The 18,853-nt window shown below is 43.3% G+C and overlaps 1 gene segment (V, D, J or C); it reads right to left on the reverse strand.

Annotated features, from left to right (window-relative positions):
- Nucleotides 1-15,702: 15,702 nt before the first annotated feature.
- On the reverse strand, nucleotides 15,703-16,288 carry LOC119868854. The segment is given in 2 exon segments: nucleotides 15,703-16,130; nucleotides 16,243-16,288. Coding segments are annotated over 2 exon segments (474 nt in total).
- Nucleotides 16,289-18,853: the final 2,565 nt, after the last annotated feature.

Genomic DNA, 18,853 nt, shown 5'->3' on the forward strand with positions numbered 1-18,853 from the left:
ATAGTGCTCTGGGCTCATGTATTTGGCCATGAGATGTCAGTAATCACATGATATTTGTATCCACACTTGATGAAACAAAGTGTATGTGTCCCTTCCTCATCTTGGTTTCTCACTGGGCCCAGCACCACTATAGTGTAGCCCCCAGGGGTACTCATCCTCGTCCTCAGGCTGGGCACTAGTAGTTGGTCAAGTCAGATTTGTTCCCAAGAAGGGAGCCTGAGAAATCAGTATTTATTGTTTTTATTATAAATAAATGCTCCAGACTTGGCCAATCTTTGCCTAGATCCAGTATGGATAGAGTCCTGTGCTGGAGGCATTCCTGAAAGTGACTGTCCCTCCTGGGGACACTGCCATGAAGTCTCCTGAGTCACCACGATCTAAGAATTGGTCCCTGAAATGAAAATAGGCAAATGTTAGGAATCAAGAAGAGGGGGATCCCTGGGTGGCGCAGCGGTTTGGCGCCTGCCTTTGGCCCAGGGCGCGATCCTGGGGACCCGGGATCGAATCCCACGTCGGGCTCCCGGTGCATGGAGCCTGCTTCTCCCTCTGCCTGTGTCTCTGCCTCTCTCTCTCTCTGTGACTATCATAAATAAATAAATAAAATATTAAAAAAAAAAAAGGAATCAAGAAGAAAGGTGGATGGATCCCTCCTAAGGATGCCTCTGAGATCCCCATGAACATGGGAAGTGGCTGAGGAAGGGGAGAAGAAGGAGAGGAGTCAAGATCATGCTGTGGAATTTCCACAGATTCCCTGGCCTTAAAACTGGCTCTGGTCTCTGGGATGTCTCTTTTTTATTTAAGTTTTTCTTTACATTTCAATTATTAACACAATGTGTAATAAGAGTACAATTTAGTAGTTCAAGACTTAAATAAATGAGCCTGTGCTCATCACAAGTGCACTCCTAAACCCCTGCACCACCTTTGTAACCCATCCCTCCACCCACCTTCCATTTAGTAAGCATTAGTTAGTTCTCTAGAGTTAAGGGTTCGTTCTTGTTTTCCTCTCTTTTTCCCCTATGATGCATTGTTTCATTTCTTAAATTCTTCATGAGTGAAATTATATAGTATTTGTCTTTCTCTGATTGACTTACTTCACTTAGCATTATACTCCCTAGCTCCATCCACATCTTTGCAAATGATAAAATGTGATTCTTTTTATGGTTCAGTAATATTCCATCATATATATGTATATATATATATATATATATATATATATATATATATATATATATACACTTCTTTAACCATTTATCAGTGGGGCTCACTCTGGTATTGCTCAAAATGCCACTATGAACATCAGGGAGCATGTATCACTTTGAGCTATTATTTTTGTATTCTTTGGGTAAATACCAGGAGGGTAATTGCTGAATCACAGAGTATTTCTATTTTTAACGCTTTGAATATCCTTCAAATTGTGTTCCAAAGGATCTACATAAATTTGCACACCCATCAATAGTGCAAGACGTTTCCCCTTTCTCCACACCATTGCCCACACCTGCTGTTTCCTATGTTGTGTCTATTAGCTGTTATGACTGGTATGAAGTCATATCTCAGTTTAACTTTTATTTCTTTTGGGATGTTTTGTTTATCTCCTCCTCAGCTCCAGGGATGAAGGGTGCGCTTGGGGGTATGTTGTGTAAATAGGAGCCCACAATTCTATCTGATTCTGGACCCTCAGCCCAGCTAGTGGCTTCCATCCATGGTGGATTTCTGGGGTGGGTGAGAGCTATGGGTTTGTCCCCTGGGAGGAGACAGCTGCTGTCATCTCTCCCTCTGGCAGTAAGCACCAGTGCAGGGCCCAGGCAGGTGGAAACTTTTCAGTGGGTTTCAGGCCTGGCCAGCTCTGAGCAGGTGCACAGTGCCCCCTGGTGACAGCCTCAGCAGATCAGTCAAGGAGGAGGGAACTGTGCAGGAGGAATGGAGCCCATTATTGGTTTCAACAAATAAGCAAGAAAACAAACAAATAAGAAGTGTTAAAAAAAAAAAAGAAGTGTTACCTACTCTTGAGTCCCTCTGGAGAGTTTCCCTTCTGTCAATGACTTCTGTTATCTTTTTCAGTTCTAAAATTTCCATTTGGTTTGTTTTGATGATTTCTCTTTAATTTCTGCATTTCTATTTTTTCCATTTGTTGTAGAGTGCTTGTAATTTTACACCACATGGGTTTTATGAGAGTTGCCTAAAACTACCTGTCCAATAATTACAGCATGTGAGTGATCTCAGTGCTGGTGTCAGTTGATTCTCCTTTCTTATTCAGGATTTTATCTTCCTGGTACTTGACATGTCATACTTTTTTATTGGATCCTGGGTATTATGGCTATTATATAATGATATGCTTGATCCTCAGTTATTTTTCTTCAAACAAGCGATCCTCCCGCTGAGGTGCTGCAAAAGGGGAAGGGTGTTCATGTCAGCTTCCAGGTGGCTCAAATGAAAATGTTTACCACTCTGCTGCTTACTCTCTGCTGGAGAAGGTGGGGCAGTGATTGCCACTTCCCAGCTCTTATCAGGTGGGGGTGTGGGACAAGCTCGTTCCTGGGCCCTGTCAACACCATGGTGGGATGCACAGGACTGAATGGAGCTGCTTTCCTTCAGGGAGTGGATCCTCTGCTCCCCACTGCATTCCTTGCCCTCACTGACACCAGGGAGTGGAGGATCAAATGCAGGTCCAGCTCCCTTGTCTCCTGCATCATACTTCAGTGTTTTGAGGCCCAGGGAGAGCCCAGGCTCAGTTCCCCAGTGTTCAGACCGCCACTAGCAATGGGTTATGGCAACAAACCAGCTTTGCCATGTACCACTGCATTCATTCTCCCTGCTGAGCGAGGGAGTTCATATGATCTCCCCAGTATCTGCCAAAATCATGGGTGAGAAAACCTGGGGTGCAAACTAGTCAACTAGGCCTGCCTTGCCCAGAATTGATGATGTTCCCATGCGATGGAGGCTCAGCTATCTCCTCAGTAGCTGACACCATGGCGGATGGGTATTGGGACACTGCCTGCTTCTGCCAGGAGGATATGGACACCATGTCTCTGCTGAGCAATAATTGAACCCTGCATGAGGATACCCTTTGGGGATTCATTAGTGTGTGCAAGTCATGGGCAGGTTTGTCCAAATATTTCCTCCACTCAGGCCAACTTATCTACATATCCTCTGACCAAAGGAGTTGCTGCTTTTGGAGATTTAGTGTTTTCTTTCTTTTCTTTTCTTTTTTTTTTGAGATTTAGTGTTTTCTGGTTTGATTTTCTGGATCTCAGCCTTTGAATGTTTCTTGGTTGGAGGAACCTACAGGATCTTGTCTTACATGTAGGGGACCTAACACAAGAAAAGGAACCAGGGTACGCACTTTGGCATTTTCCTCAATTTGTTTGAAGTCTTCCTTCTTCCTCTTTCTACCTTCAAAAGTCTTCCTATACTTGTTTGTTGTAGTGTGTCAGGACATTTCAGTTGTAAGAGAGAAGACCTGCATGAATGGGAGCACTTCCTGCTGTCCAGTGCTGGGGAATCTCATGGTGCCCATTCTGAATTCTTTCTTCCAGGGCTAGAATGGTGGGGAACCTGCTGAACTGCTGGAAGGGAGGAGATTTATCTTGACTCTCAAGCTGTGTAAATAAAAGACAAAGAACCTGATTGTTATTTTTACATTACTCTTTACAGTGTGAAGAAAAACAAATACATTCCATAACCAAGAACTCAATGTGAAAAGTTTTACAGGCCGGCTGGAAACCAGTAGAGCACAAATATCTGTCTTTCTGTTCTTAAATGCAGAGGAGTGGAGAGAAGAAATTTTTATTCCTTTTTTCTTTTATTTGTTTGTGTATAGAAATTTTATTATGTAATAAGTTTACATTTATGGAAATAAATACAAATATGGGATAGAGATCTCTATGTTTCACCCAGCTTTTTCTAATGGTAATATTTTGTGTTGTTATGATATGTTTATAAAAATAAGTATATACCAGTGGTGTGATAATCCTGAAAAAATTGCAGACTCAATCTGGATTTCAAAATTTGTTTGTTTGTTTATTTATTTACTTATTTTAACACTGCTTTGCCTAAAATCAATCCAAGTAATAACATTGCATTTATTCATAAGGACATACTAAATCCTCCAATGTATGAGTTTCAGGCTTTCTCTGTTCTTGATTTTGGGAATTTGGAGGCAGCTGGTGTGGTATATTGTAGAATGTTCATAAGGACATACTAAAATTCTCCAATGTATCAGTTTTCAGGCTTTCTCTGTTCTTGATTTTGTGAATTTGGAGACAGCTGGTGTGGTATATTGTAGAATGTCCCAGAACATGGGTTTATCTGATTTTTTTTCTCATGATTACATTAATTTTATGGATTTGGGGAGAAATAGCACAGAAGTGAATTGATGTTCTTAGTGCATCATTGGGAAGATGTGTCATACTAACATGACATATCATTGAGAGTATGGGTGGCGACAATGCATATTCGGTGCTATTTTATTTTATTTATTTATTTTTTTGAAGATTTTATTTTTATTCATGAGAGACACACACACACATACACAGAGAGAGAGAGAGAGAGAGAGAGAGAGAGAGAGAGAGAGAGAGGCAGAGACACAGCCAGAGGGAGAAGCAGGCTCCATGCAGGGTGCCTGACACAGGACTCCATCCCTGGTCGCCAGGATCACACCCGGGACTGAAGGCACTCCTAAACGGCTGAACCACCAGAGCTGCCCCATTTGGTGCTATTTTAAATGATTCTTTTTCTGTTCATAATCTATCTTATGTCAGTCTACTGGATTTTGGCCATTCTGATAATTGTGCAATGGTAGCTCATTCATATTTGCTTTTGCTTTTCCCTAATGATATATAGTATGGAATAGAATATCACATGTTTATATGAAATCTCCCTATCTCCTTCTATGAAATATCTGGTAATGTCTTTAACTTACTTTTTAGTCACTTTTTTCTTGTGCTTTGTTTGAGAAATACATTGTATAGCGTTTTTCCTTCCTTCCTTCCTTCCTTTTTCTTTCTTCCTTTTTCTTTCTTTCTCTGTCTTTATATCCTTTCTTTCTTTCCTTCTTATATATATTTGTATCTGTATATTTATGACTGCTCAACTCTCCAGAAGTTTGGCAATTTATCTGAAATACATTCTGTCTCTGGTTTATTGATTTTGTCTGTTAGGTTTTATTTTCGTCATTTTTTGGGGAAATGGGACACATCTTCTCTAAGAGACATTTCACATCACATTTTCCAGTCATCCAGATCATACTAGAAGTGGAACCATACCAGTCAGGGCACCAGCTGCTCTCCATTGGCTTCCGTATTTCTGAAACCCCAAGTGTCTTTGTTCTGCTGCTATAATCTTTGCCTATGAGGTTGGCCAAATGTGCCAGCGTTTCTAATGACTTGGTGAAGAGGAAATAACTATGGTATGGGGTGACACCAGGGATGGTAGTAAAAGTCCTTATGAAGATCCCATCTCAAGGCCTAGAGAACACACAGTCTGAATCCATACATGCTACAAATGAGCTTCCAAACAACAAGCCATTTTGTTCAGGCCCAATGGATTGAGGACAGAACTCAGGAGGTTCGTCTGGTCTCAATTCCCCACATCTGCTTGTCACCTCTACAATGGAATTGCTAAAATTTCTCACTCCTCCCCTCTGCCCTTCCCCACACATTCTCTCTCTCTCATTCGAATAATAGTCTTGAAATATAATACATTATATATTTATCATATGTTTAATGCTTACATATTTATGCAATATATTTCAAGTATATATTATGTATATATAGAGAGATTAGAAATTAGATGCAAATATGAATATTTTTTTCTAAGAGAAAAAATTATCTGTTACCACAAACGACAGCATAGCATATTCCAGTTTAGCCCCCTGAAGAAGAGCTTGAACCATAAGGCAACTGGATGACTGGGGAGATGACCATCCTGTGCAAATAATGAGAGCAAGGGACTACAAATGACCGCCCTATGCATCTTTTCCCTCATCACTGAAAGGAACCCCTTGTTGATGAGGGAGGAGGTAAAGGGAAGAATCAGGACAGGACAGAGAAGCCCCACCACTCTGATGCCTGAGGACTCACTGGTAGCATTCCCATTTGCACCTCATCAAAGGTCTCTCACCTTAGACACAGGTAGCAATACTGATGATTTTTTAAAAAGCAAATTTGACCAGGTATGGGATTGTCTCCCTCTGCCTGAACATCAGCTCTGAAAATGGCTCCATGGGGATTGAGGATGAAATGTGCCTGGAGAAATTGAGTCAGAACTGAGAACTCACGAGACTCCAGGGACTCCTGTACAGCACAAAACTTCACTGAGGACACTCCCTGCTCAGTTTGCAGGAATTTGTGTATTTTCTTAGACACCTGGCCCAGAAGTCTGGTCTCACAGGACCCATGCGACAGAGCCCCCTGTTGTGCTAACATGCTTAGCCCACCATCTCCTCTGACTCCACCCAACACTCCTGGAATGGTGTCCAGACTGTGTAATTGGATCATTTTAATGTCACTGCCCAGGAAAGGAGAATGAGGAGTTGCCCTTGTCAACTTTGGCCCTGACACTTATTTTCAAAAAACTAATGGTCTCCAGACAGTTAAATACATGATAAATTGAATTGTGCTCATATTACCAGATATTTCAGAATTACCTGTCATTGAGTTTGCTTCTTCCAGGTGCCTCAGGTCCATACCACTCTATCATCCTCTTGAAAGAAGTAAAGGTCATAAGGTTCTCAGGGTACCAAGGTGGCTCACACCTTGTAATAATTCTATGTGAATTCTTCTTTCGTTTGAACGCTGTTGTTCTTTTCTTGTTACCATGTAGATTTCCTGTCAAGTCTGCATCCCTCACTGCTAAGGCTTTTCAGCCTATATTTGCTATGACAATATAATGCCATCAGGGGAAATGTGTCTTCCACTCCACTGATTTGTCTGAGATCAATTTTTCCCTTGAATGTTAGCCAGAAATTCTAATTTGCTTGTCCCTCTGATATACTTTGTATTTCTAGGCTCATTCTGTTATTTACTCAGCATGATGATTCCTATTAAGAGAACCTTACTATAAATGAACCTCTCCTCACTTCTGAGGTGTTCTTCAACCTCCCCTGCACTGACACCATCATGGTCCTGCACTCTAATTACATTGGACTCTAACCTAGAAATATTGTTCAGAGTTCCATGGAAGTCACTGGAGTTGTATGTCTAAGATCTGAGTCCAATAAACAGCTATTGTCTAACATCTTGCCTAATAGGGAACCAGAGGGGATGAACAGTAGACAGTGAAGGATTGAACCAGGAGAGTGTCCAAATGGCAGAATGACACCAAGTGTGTAGATGTATTTGGATGACGGTGGTTGAAGCTTCACTGTATATAGTCATGCAATCCATTGGCACCATGTCTTCTCACTTACTTAAATCTGTTTAATTTTTGGCAATCTTTTGTAGTTTTCAGTTTACATTTTTTTCCTACTCGTTATATTACCTCCTAAATGTTTTATTCTTTTTGATGCTATCCTAAATAGAATTGTTTATTAGTATCTTTTTTGGGCTTCCTCATTTTGGATATAGACAACACTACCTGGTTGGGATAGGGCATTACCACTTGAACTCCTGTGGGAGATACTAGATAGATCTCATTGAGGATTGATGATAGAGTTTGTTCCCTATTTTGGAAGAGTAGGAACAAGTAATGAAACAGGAAGCTCTGCAACCGTGACCTTAAAATAAGCAATCTAACATGATTGACTGTATGCACAGGAAAAAGTAGATGACTAAATAAAATGGCTGTTGCCTCGACCCCTTATGGGGAAAATAGAAAACTCTAAAGCTTTTTCTTCTTTTCCAGTTTGACATACATCTGATTTATGTTTTCTAGAACCTATGTAATAATTTGTGAAACATGTATTTCACAAGGACCAAGAATTCTCCGGTTGATGCAGTCAAAGCAGTAAGAGATGGGGTGAGGAAGGAGCTTCCCTCTTTGTTCCTGACACAGTGATTTTGGCAGGAGGGAGAGGAGAGTTATGCTTCCAGCTCTTTGCTTCCTCAGGATGTGGCCCCTGGTAGAGGACACCCTCCTCCCTACAAGGAGCCTTTCTCTGCTGGTTCCCCAGCTTCCACTCCCTCCTCCAAGCTCTAACATCTCCCCCATCTCCTCACTGGACCATAATTCCCCTTCTCTGAGAACAATGATATCTAGGGAATAACCCTCAAGTTTTGACACACACCTACAACTGCTGGATTATTTGAAGGTTGATTTTTTTTTAAGTATATTTCATTCCAATTAGACATCCTTATTGTCTATTCATGCTGGAATCATGCAGTGAGTAACTATAAGTTTCTGGTAATAAATTATTTCCCATATAATGGTACCTTGTTTAATTGATTCATATGTTCCACTACTGAGACTTCTTCAGTTACAAATAAAGAAGTTATAGAAGTTATTCAGTATTGAATCTCTAAGACCCAGATATTCATAAAGTACATAATTTTAAAATACGCTGTAATATCTGAAATGTATATAAATATCTAAAATACATAGATATAGATGGGATATGACATATGAATAACAAAAAGGTCAGATTTTGAAAATAAGGGTAATTTGTGTTGAGGAGGACGGGGACCATCTAAGTGAGTCCTTAGGGGAGGAGGTTGTCAAAGACCAGCAGTCCTCCCCTGAGATGTGTGGGTCTGCCCCACCTCTGAACTCTCCAAGTGAGGAAGGATCTGAATGAGGATTCTAGGAAAGATTCATGGACCTTCAACAAAATTAATGTTCCCTTGCAAAGATGCATCTTCTCTATATAAGGTAGTGGCCTATCCCCATACATCTACTCCACATATTTGCCCGTCTCTGCTTCTGGTCTTAGACAAAGGCAAGTATAAGAAGAAGAAATCAGAGACAGAATTATGAAACTCTGTCATAGAAAATTGTGGTTCAGGGAAAGGCCCTCTCTGGGCCTGTTGAAGAATGAGAGAGGCGTTTTTCAAGGAATCCCAGATGAAGGGGAGATTTTAACCATGTACTCTGAAAATGGAGATGATTCATATTTGAAGAACCAAATCAATAACAGAGGGATAGGAAGTCAAAAGTTACAAGATGTCCAGGAGAGGAGAGAAGGTTAAGCAAAAAGTGCAGGGTGAGAGAGGACTATCTAAGGCAAAGGAAATGGACCTCCTCTGCCTAGATCATTGCGGGTTCTCCAGCATAGGGCCCCTGCCCCTCCAAAGGAGAGCTATCTGAGGAACCTGTGGAATGTGTTAGAGTGAATGGATGAGGGCATGAGGAAGCTAGATAGATACAAAAAACCTGGGAGAAGATTGATCCTTTCAAAGCTCAGGCTCCTGTCAGGTCAGAGAAGCCCCTGTGAAGTTAACAACTTGTCATCTGCCACTCACCTTAATCTTCCAGTTTGAGGGAACTCCCCCACACTCCTCTCAGGACACCCCCCAGTTATTCTTCCCATCACAAGGGTCCTATCCTCAGTTGCCCTCTCTGACATTTGGTCACCTGAACAAGGACCTTAATCATGCTGACTTTGTAGTTCCTGGAGCTCATGTGTGCAGACTAGAAACAGGTGGGTATTCTGGAATCCCACACCGTGGAGGGGTGGCATGGTGAGCACCACGTCCTGTAAGTGAAGGCAGGCAGGATCTGCTCTCTGAGCTACACTGGGGTAGCAGACGGTGTTCTCATGTGCATTGTAGGTCACAATGGGGCATTGAACCATGAAGGAAATGACAGTGCAGCCTCCTGGGCACAACGATGAGATCTGCGGACAGAGTCTTACTCCTTCTTTCCTTTTGCTCTTGGGAATGGAGTCACTCATGACATATGGTGTCACATTCCCCATGACTGTTCCCTACATGATTCTGGACTGGTGATGCCTTTAGTCACAGGAAGAAGGAAGAGATGATGTGGGTTTCCATGTGGGTTGAGAAATGCCACCATCCAGTTTCACCAGGGCGTTACAGAGTCACAGCAGAGGAGAGCCTCAAATGGGTGGAGTCCTGCTCCAAGTCCCACTGAAGCAGGTTCAGGCCCTTCTCATGTGTCAAGAAAGTGGGCATCAGTCCTTCTAACTTGCCAGTCGCAATGGCCCAGAGCTTCCTGGTGTCCACACAATCATGACCTGTATTTAAATCAAAATAGTGCTTCATAGTCAGGTTTTTCAATTTCAGAATAAGATAAACCTCTTGAAAACTTTTAAATGAAAATGTATCATATGCAAATATGGAAATAAGTAATGAAATGTGGACAAAAATAAAGAAAGATAAATATGGGTTAATAATAAATAACAGGTACACTTTATTAAGGAGAAGAAAAAAGTCCAAAAATGCTTAAATAAACCATTTTCCTTAGAAAAATTACACAATGTTATTAGGAACTTTTCCTCAAAAGACATAAGATACAGGGAGCTTCCAAAGAGAAACTAACTAAAATAAAGATACAACCATTCTAAATCTTTGGGAAATGGCATAGCAGTTTTTCCCTATTTCCCTAAGAGGGAAATACATTGCAATAGAAACATCCCTCAAAATTTTTGAAAAAACCCTAATACACAAGATAACCTCACACCTAAAGAAACTGGAGAAGAACAGCAAATAAAACATACACCAAGCAGAAGAAGAAAGCAAAACTCAATGAAGTAGACCCAGAAGAACTGTAGAAGAGATCAACAAAACAAGGTGTTGGTTCTTTGAAAGAAGTAATAAGAAACATAAACCATTAGACATCCTTATTTAAAAGAAGAGAGAAATGACTCGAATTAATAAAATCATAAATGAGAAATGAGAGATCACAACCAATACAAGGAAATACAAATGATTTTCAAAACATATTATGAGCAGCTATACACCAATAAATTAGGCAATCTAGAAGAAATGGACACATTTCTGGAAAAATGCAAATATTTTATTATAAAAATGCACAACTATAATAGGAAGAAACAGAAAACCTGAACAGGCCAATATCCAGGGGGGGAATTGAAGCAGTCATCAAAAACCTTCCAAGACACAAGAGTCCAGAGCCAGATGGCTACCCTAGGGAATCTATCAAACGTTTAAAGAAGAAATAATGCCGTTTCTACTAAAAATGTTCCAAAGAATAGAGAGGGATGGGATACTGCCAAACTCATTCTATTAGGCCAGCATCACCTTAATCCCAAAACCAAACAAACCCCACTAAAAAGGAGAAGTATACATCAATATCCCTGATGAACACAGATGCAAAAATTCTCAACAAGATATTAGCCAATAGGATCCAATAGTACATTAAGATTATTCACCATGACCAAGTGGGATTTAATCGGGGAATTCAAGGTTGGTTCAACAATCATACAACAATAAACGTGATACATCACATCAACAAGAGAAAAAACAAGTATCATATGATCCTCTCATTAGATGCAGAGAAAGCATTTGACAAAATACAGCATCCATTCCTGATCCAAACTCTTCATAGTGTAGGGATGGAGGGAACATTCCCCAACATCTTGAAAGCCATCTACGAAAAGCCCACAGCAAATATCATTCTCAATGGGGAAATACTGAGAGCCTTTCCCCTAAGATCAGGAACAAGACAGGGATGTCCGCTCTCACCACTGTTCTTTAAGATAGTACTAGAAGTCCTAGCCTCAGCAATCAGGCAACAAAAAGAAATAAAACGCACTCAAATTGGCAAAGAGTATGTCAAGCACTCCCTCTTTGCAGATGACATAATACTGTACGTACAAACCCAAATGATTCCACCCCAAGGTTGTGAAACTCATACAGCAATTTGGCAAGGTGGCAGGATACAAAATCAATGCCCAGAAATCAGTGGCATTTCTATACACTAACAATGAGACTGTAGAAAGAGAAATTAAGGAGTCATTCTCTTCAGAGAGTTGGAAAAAAAAATCTTAAGATTTTTGTGGAATCAGAAAAGACCCCAAATAGCCAGGGATCCCTAAATTTAAATGAAACATTTCTCTTTCTCCCTTGCAAAGGCTACACATTATTTTATTTTTTTAAAGACTTTATTTATGGGATCCCTGGGTGGCGCAGCGGTTTGGCGCCTGCCTTTGGCTCAGGGTTTGATCCTGGAGACCTGGATCAAATCCCACGTCGGGGTCCTGGTGCATGGAGCCTGCTTCTCCCTCTGCCTGTGTCTCTGCCTCTCTCTCTCTGTGTGTGTGTGTGTGACTATCATAAAAAAAGACATATTTATTCATTTATTTATTTATTTATTTATTTATTTATTTATTTATGAGAGACAGACAGAGAGAGAGAGAGAGGCAGAGACACAGGCAGAGGGAGAAGCAGGCTCCGTGCAGGGAGCCTGATGCGGGACTCGATCCCAGGTCTCCAGGATCAGGCCCCAAGCTGAAGGCAGGTGCTAAACCACTGAGCCACCTAGGCTGCCCTCTACATTATTTTTATTCAAAATTAAGAGAGTAGTTAAACAAGATCTAACAAGAGTCAGGAAAGTTAATTTGTGATGCAAAGTGGGGCAAAGTATGGGAAAATATATATATATATAAACTCTACTTTTATTTCACAGGATTATATACCACTCATTGAAGAAGCCCTGGGAATTGTGTACTCAAATGGATGGTGCATTGGACTCTAAAATGAGAAGGAAAAAACAAACACAAAGAAACAACAACCACTAAACAAAGTGTGAGGTCCTTGAGGTGAGCTCCCAGGGCAGCTTACATATTTGACCCAGAGACAGGATTTTATGTTAAATACAGTACCTCCAGACAGTTTGGTTTCTCAAATCTGGACTCACTGCCAGTTTCCACTGGGGAACGTACACTGGTTATTGGAGAAATCTCTGTTATGGAGGGAGGCTCGTCATGAAATTCATCTATTTAATTACCTTTCTCCTTTGGAGGCAAGAGGCAGGCCCTGGGCTGGGATCAGCAGCAAGTGACACTCGGTGTTGAAAATATGCATCTAGAGGGGCCTGACTGACTCAGTCAGTAGAGGGTGGGACTCTAGATTTTGAGCTTGTAAGCATGAGCCCTACCTGGGTGTGGAGATTACTGAATAATTAAATCATAAAAGAAAAAATGAAAATAAACATATATGTGTAACATTTCCTAAAACATAATATGATGGTATGTGCTGTCATAGGGATGGTTTTCTACTTCTGTTCTACACGTTTGATAAGGGAAAATACTTGAGTCGATTCCTTTTCATTATAACCTGAACTTGATCCTGATTTTCTCTAGCTTCCTAGGATCTCTGGGTACAAATCTGAAAACTAGCATGTTGATTTTTCTCCCACCTTTGGAAGTGCATTCATTTTTTTAAATTTATTTATTTATGATAGTCACAGAGAGAGAGAGAGAGAGAGAGGCAGAGACATAGAGGGAGAAGCAGGCTCCATGCACCGGAAGCCCGACGTGGGATTCTATCCCGGGTCTCCAGGATCGCGCCCTGGGCCAAAGGCAGGCGCTAAACCGCTGCACCACCCAGGGATCCCTGGAAGTGCATTCAAACTGCCCTATATCCTGAAGTCCTGAAAAGTAAATGTGAATCCAACGATAGAACCTTCAGAGAAGTCACCAAAGCAGCTCATGTAGAGGTGGTTTTCATGCCAGTAGATCTATGGGACAGACAGAGATCACCAGACACATTTGAACTACAAACCAGGAAAGTCTGTCAGATTGTCACAGACTTCTGTCACTCTACCTGAAGACGACATGAGCTTGACATCAAGAAATCTTCTCCACTGGTTGCCCTCAGAACTCAGCAACTGCCTACAATTTCATTTGATCATTTACCATCCTTTTCCCCCCCTACAAATGCTTCTTGTTTAATACCTGATTTCTTGAACCACAAGCCTGACTTTGAGAATGCACCTCCATCAACCCCTTCTGAAATGAGTTTAAATAAACTGGCCTATCGTCAGGAGAGGGTCAACAAAATGAACAATCTGCTAGCACAAGTTTTAACACATGTATCCTTGGGAAATTTCAGAGAAGAGAGGTAACTGGCTAAAGATAGGCTGCCCCAGATTGAACCCCATTGGCATGAACATTAGTTTCACTTTAAACAAATGAAACAGCAGATTTAGGAAAAGCTCTTTAATCCCCCCAAACTGCCAGCTTGTACCAGGAAGAGAGCTATTACCAGGCTCCCTCTTTACCTAAGTCATGTATCTACACAGCAGGACAACCTCTCTTTTCCAAACAACTCCTCTCACCTTCCCTCTAATGCACTTTCTCCTCTTTGGTTATCAGACCCCTGCCCCTCTCCTTCACTCACATATGTGTCATGGTGCCTGACTGTCTTTGGAATTCTCCACGTCTGTGTGGATACCCAATATGTAGGCTATGAAATTTGATTTTCTCTTGTTAATCTGCCAAATGTCAATTAGATTCTTATTAAAACAGAGGGGCCTGAAAAGCACAGGAAATACCTCCACAGCAACAGGCACTGGTGAAGTTTCATCAAGGTCAGTCAAGAGTAACCAGAGATGTGCATCACTAGGACTCCTGATCAACATTTCCCTGGATCAGGGGCTGATCCTATATCCTGGAAACATGATGTAGACGTCATCCTGCATCAGATATGGATCCTCACACTGTCCTAGCTGGTGGAGGCTCCTCCCCACACTGATCCCAAGAAACCCACCTCCTTCCCCTCCTTCCAACTCTCATCCCAGTCCTGGCTTCCTCTATGTCATGAGGACTCTGACTTTCCTCATCATCATCCCCTTGTTCAGAACTCCTAGTCTGACTGGGACAGAGTCCATACGCCTGCCACGTTCCCCCTACATGCTCACGCCCTGCTCCATCTCTATCCGGACAGGACTGGGGTGTCATTGTGGGACATCACATTCTGGGGTTCCCTGGGAACTCCTCCAATGCTCCAACTCCACCCCACCAAGCTCACCCAACCTCAGTATCCAGGGACAAGCTTTCCTTATTATACGTATTCTGTGTCCTCTCTCTTCCCCCAGACACTGTCAGCTCCTTGATCATGGGGACTCTGCCATGTTCACTAGTGTCCCACATCCCTAGGCTCACATGGGGCACATACAAGGTGTTCAGTATGTGGTGTGAATGCACACTGTAAGGACAGTGCTCCATCCTCAGTCAGACGCAGGTGGACTATGTGTCTCCTGTTCTGTCCTGACTTGTCACAGTGATACAGGATTGCCGATCCCAATGGCCAAGAACAAATTCTCAAGATATATAATGGTGGTAACAAGTGATTTTATTATAGCAGGAACAGGACCTGTGGGCAGAAAGCTGCACTGGGATTGTGAGGAGGGACTGATGATATGCTTTTTAATAAGTGGAGGTCGGGGATAGTGTAAAACTCTAAGGAATTTGGAAGCAAGGCTTTCAGGACCTTCATGATCTAGCTGCTGTTAAGGTGAGGTTATTCTCAATATTTACTAAAGATAAACATTAAGGCACGAAGGCAGCCATGAGTTCCTTGAGCAACTCACTCTCTGCATATATGTCAGGTCTCTAACAGTGGGCTGCAGGCTGTAAGGACATTTAATTTAATCTACATTTTCTTGTCTTTCTTTCTTCATCAACAGACTGTGAACAGAGCATCATGCTCCTGACAACAAGGAATTTTTCCTCAATATGAGAAAACCTTAGAATATGTTTGAGCCAAGGACAGGGTGCAGGGGCTGAAGTGAAGAGAATCAGGATCATTTTGGAGCCAAAGTTCCCTCACGTTGACCACAGACTGCAGTTTACACCAAACAAAGGGTGAAGCTGAATTGGCCAAACAATGGGTGTTGCAAAGCAAAATTCATTTCTGGGGGGAGAGCAGGTTTGTGTTTCACTTCCTCCCTGGCCCAGAGCACTGTGTGACCATTGAGGTTGTCATCTAAGGACTGGCAGTAATAATCAGCCTCGTCCTCATCCTGGAGCCCAGTGATGGCCAGTGTGGCTGAATTGCCAGAGCTGAAGCCAGAGAATCGATCTGGGACCCCCGAGGGTCGATTGCTATCACCATAGATGATAGTTTCAGGGGACTTTCCTGGGAGCTGCTGGTACCATTGTACAGCATAACCACTGCTGATTTGGGTGCTATTTCCAGTACAAGAGATGGTGACCGTCTGTCCCAGGGCCGCAGACACTGAGGGCAGCGGAGTCAGCACAGCCTGGGCCCAGGACGCTGCAACAGGGAGAGACACAGAGAGGGTGATGCTGGGGCCTGGAGACAAGAGGAGGAAGCATGTCCCCACATGTCCTCCCAGGGCCCTTCCAATGTCCCCACATCCAGTCACCTGTGCAGTGAGCGAGGAGTGTGAGGAGGAGAGGGGACCAGGCCATCGTGGAGGTCATTACTGATCCTGCCTTCAGTGTTCCCACAGATGAGCAGAGCCTCTTCTCATCTCTCTCTTCCCTTCTTCATCTTCTCTGGGAGGGATGGCCCATCCATGCAGATGAGACCCTGGCATTTGACACCCACCTGGCCTTGGGACAGGTCCCTCTGCCTGAGATGACAGGGGCATGGGCAAGGGAGGGGCTGTGTAAGGCCAGAGAGCTGTGATCTCTGAGCAGAGGGCACAAGCAGTGCCAGGTGGCAGGTCCCAACTCTGATCACCCTGACTCTTCAGAAATGGAACCGGAATGCACCCTAGTGTCCAGACGCAGAGGCACCACTGTGTGACAAGGTGACCAGGGCCCACATCTCCTGCTTCCCCAAATCTTTGCCTACTGTTCCTTGCATTAGGGCTGCATCAGGGCCAGGCCAGTCCCCGTATGCCAGCTCACATTACTTCAGGGCTCACTATTTGCTCCACTGGGAATCTTCAGAGAGAGTTTGTCCACAACTCCCTTGACCATTCCTGGTCAGGGTGATGGTGGTATCTCTTACACAAAATCCTCTTAGAGTTCAGAATCCAGTCCATAGCAGTGACACATCTGCATGGGCACACAGCCCCTGCTGTGCAGGATGCTGGAACTTTCCTCTAATGAGGCTTCTCGGATTTCCAGAGTTATCTTCCCCTGAGTTCTGCACAGCACTGAGGACATGGGGACAAAATTACAAACAGAGCTTCTTGGACAAAGGGATTTGGAGACAGACCACAGCTTGAGCCTCTGCAACTTGTGTCCAGCATGTTCAGGATAGAACATTATTCGTGAACCCCCCATGACTACAGGCATGGGTTTTTCCTCCCCAAGGTCCCCTCGACCCAGATTTTTGTCAAACTTCCCACATGTGATTGGAGGAGAGTTGGTGCTGAGGGGAATGATGCCCCTGAGCTCACAGGTCCTGTGGCGCTGGGATGGGTCACAAGACTTTGCATCAGAGTGCGGCCTGGTTGGATGTGGCAGTTGGGTGACTGAGGGAGTGACAGCCCAGGCAGACAGCACAGGGAGGGGTATCCCACATCCCAGTGGCCTTGAGCTCTGTGGGGGCAGCCCTGAGGCTGAGGTCCCAGGATGAATGGAATGATCAGGCTCAGACACTGAATGGTGCCAAGAGATGCTCAGAGACTGAGCTGCTCATGGGGACGGACACTCCCCCTGCATATACTGAGCATCAGGCTCACCCCAGAGGAACAGGCTTAGTGCACATCCAGGCTGTCCTGGTGACAGGACCCCAGTCACACTAGATGTCACCAGTGTTTCTTGTTGAAGAAGCTTCTGTCTCCCAGAGATTGAGGCTCTGAGAATGGCTGACTGAGGACAGGATGGCTCTGGAGGGATTCAGAAGCCTGGAAACTGCAGCATCCAGGATGCTATTCACTCAGGCAGATGAAAGAACTGTGTGTTTGTGTGTGTGTGTGTGTGTGTGTGTGTGTGTCTGTGTGTGTGTATGAGAGAGAGAGAGAGAGAGAGGGAGAGAGAGGGAGAGAGAGAGAGAGAGAGAAAGATAGAGAGACAGACAGGCAGAGGGAGAAGCAGGCTCCATACAGGGAGCCTGACTGGATCCCAGGACTCCAGGGTCCCACCCTGGGTTGAAGGAGGGGCTAAAACCCTGAACCACAGGGGATGACTTGAAAAGTTTGTTAGCCAAGAGGACTGCTGTGAGAGCAAACGCTTAACAATCCACTGAATCAGGAGTCTAGGACCTGTTGAGTGACAAGAAATCTGTCCATTCCTTATCTCCGCAGACACTACACCTACCTCTCTAGGGTTTCCAGGTGTCATGGAGCGCAGGACAGGGGTGAGACCCAGCCTCTTCCTTCTTACCCCACAACTCAGCCACACCCAAAGTCCCCTGAGTTTCTCTGGTGTCCACCAGGAGTGAGAAAACATACTGCTGTGAGTTTTGTGTCTGTGTGTGTGAAGAAACGATACAGCCTGGGACTGTTTCTATGGTAGAAAATGTTTCTGTGGTGGATCTACTTTCCACAGAATTCTTCAGAATGAAAGTCTGGAGCCCAAGAAAAAAAATGACTTATCTTAAAATATGCAGGCAAACCTTTGTCTATGGATTCCTCCAGGATTCCCCATGAGTGAGGGCATCGGATAATTCTGAAGTAGGTAAAAATCATTACATCCATGTGCAAATACCTAAAAGTAGATAAACACATCCTTTTCAAGAAATGTAATAATTTTACTTTCATATTAAATACAATGGAGTAGGGAGTGCATCTAGGAGGTGCAGGTCATTGAGCATCAACTCTTGTTTTTGCTGATGTCCTAATCCCAGGATAGTGAGCTCGAGCCCTGCACAGAGCTCTGCACTGAGCCCAGAGTCTGCTTGAGCCTCCTTCCCTCCTCTGCCTGCCCACAACCCCCCAATGCATGCCCTATCTCTATATAAAAATAAAGAAACCTCTAAAAATATTAATACTGACTAGGAGTGCTGGGTTAAAAAAATGGAGCCTAGATCTTAGAGCAGGAACGAGAATGTCAGGAGATTCTTGCAACTCTATTTTCTTA

Source organism: Canis lupus, unplaced genomic scaffold, assembly GCF_011100685.1.
Source record: "Canis lupus familiaris isolate Mischka breed German Shepherd unplaced genomic scaffold, alternate assembly UU_Cfam_GSD_1.0 chrUn_S1648H1841, whole genome shotgun sequence".
Classification (NCBI taxonomy): domain Eukaryota; kingdom Metazoa; phylum Chordata; class Mammalia; order Carnivora; family Canidae; genus Canis; species Canis lupus.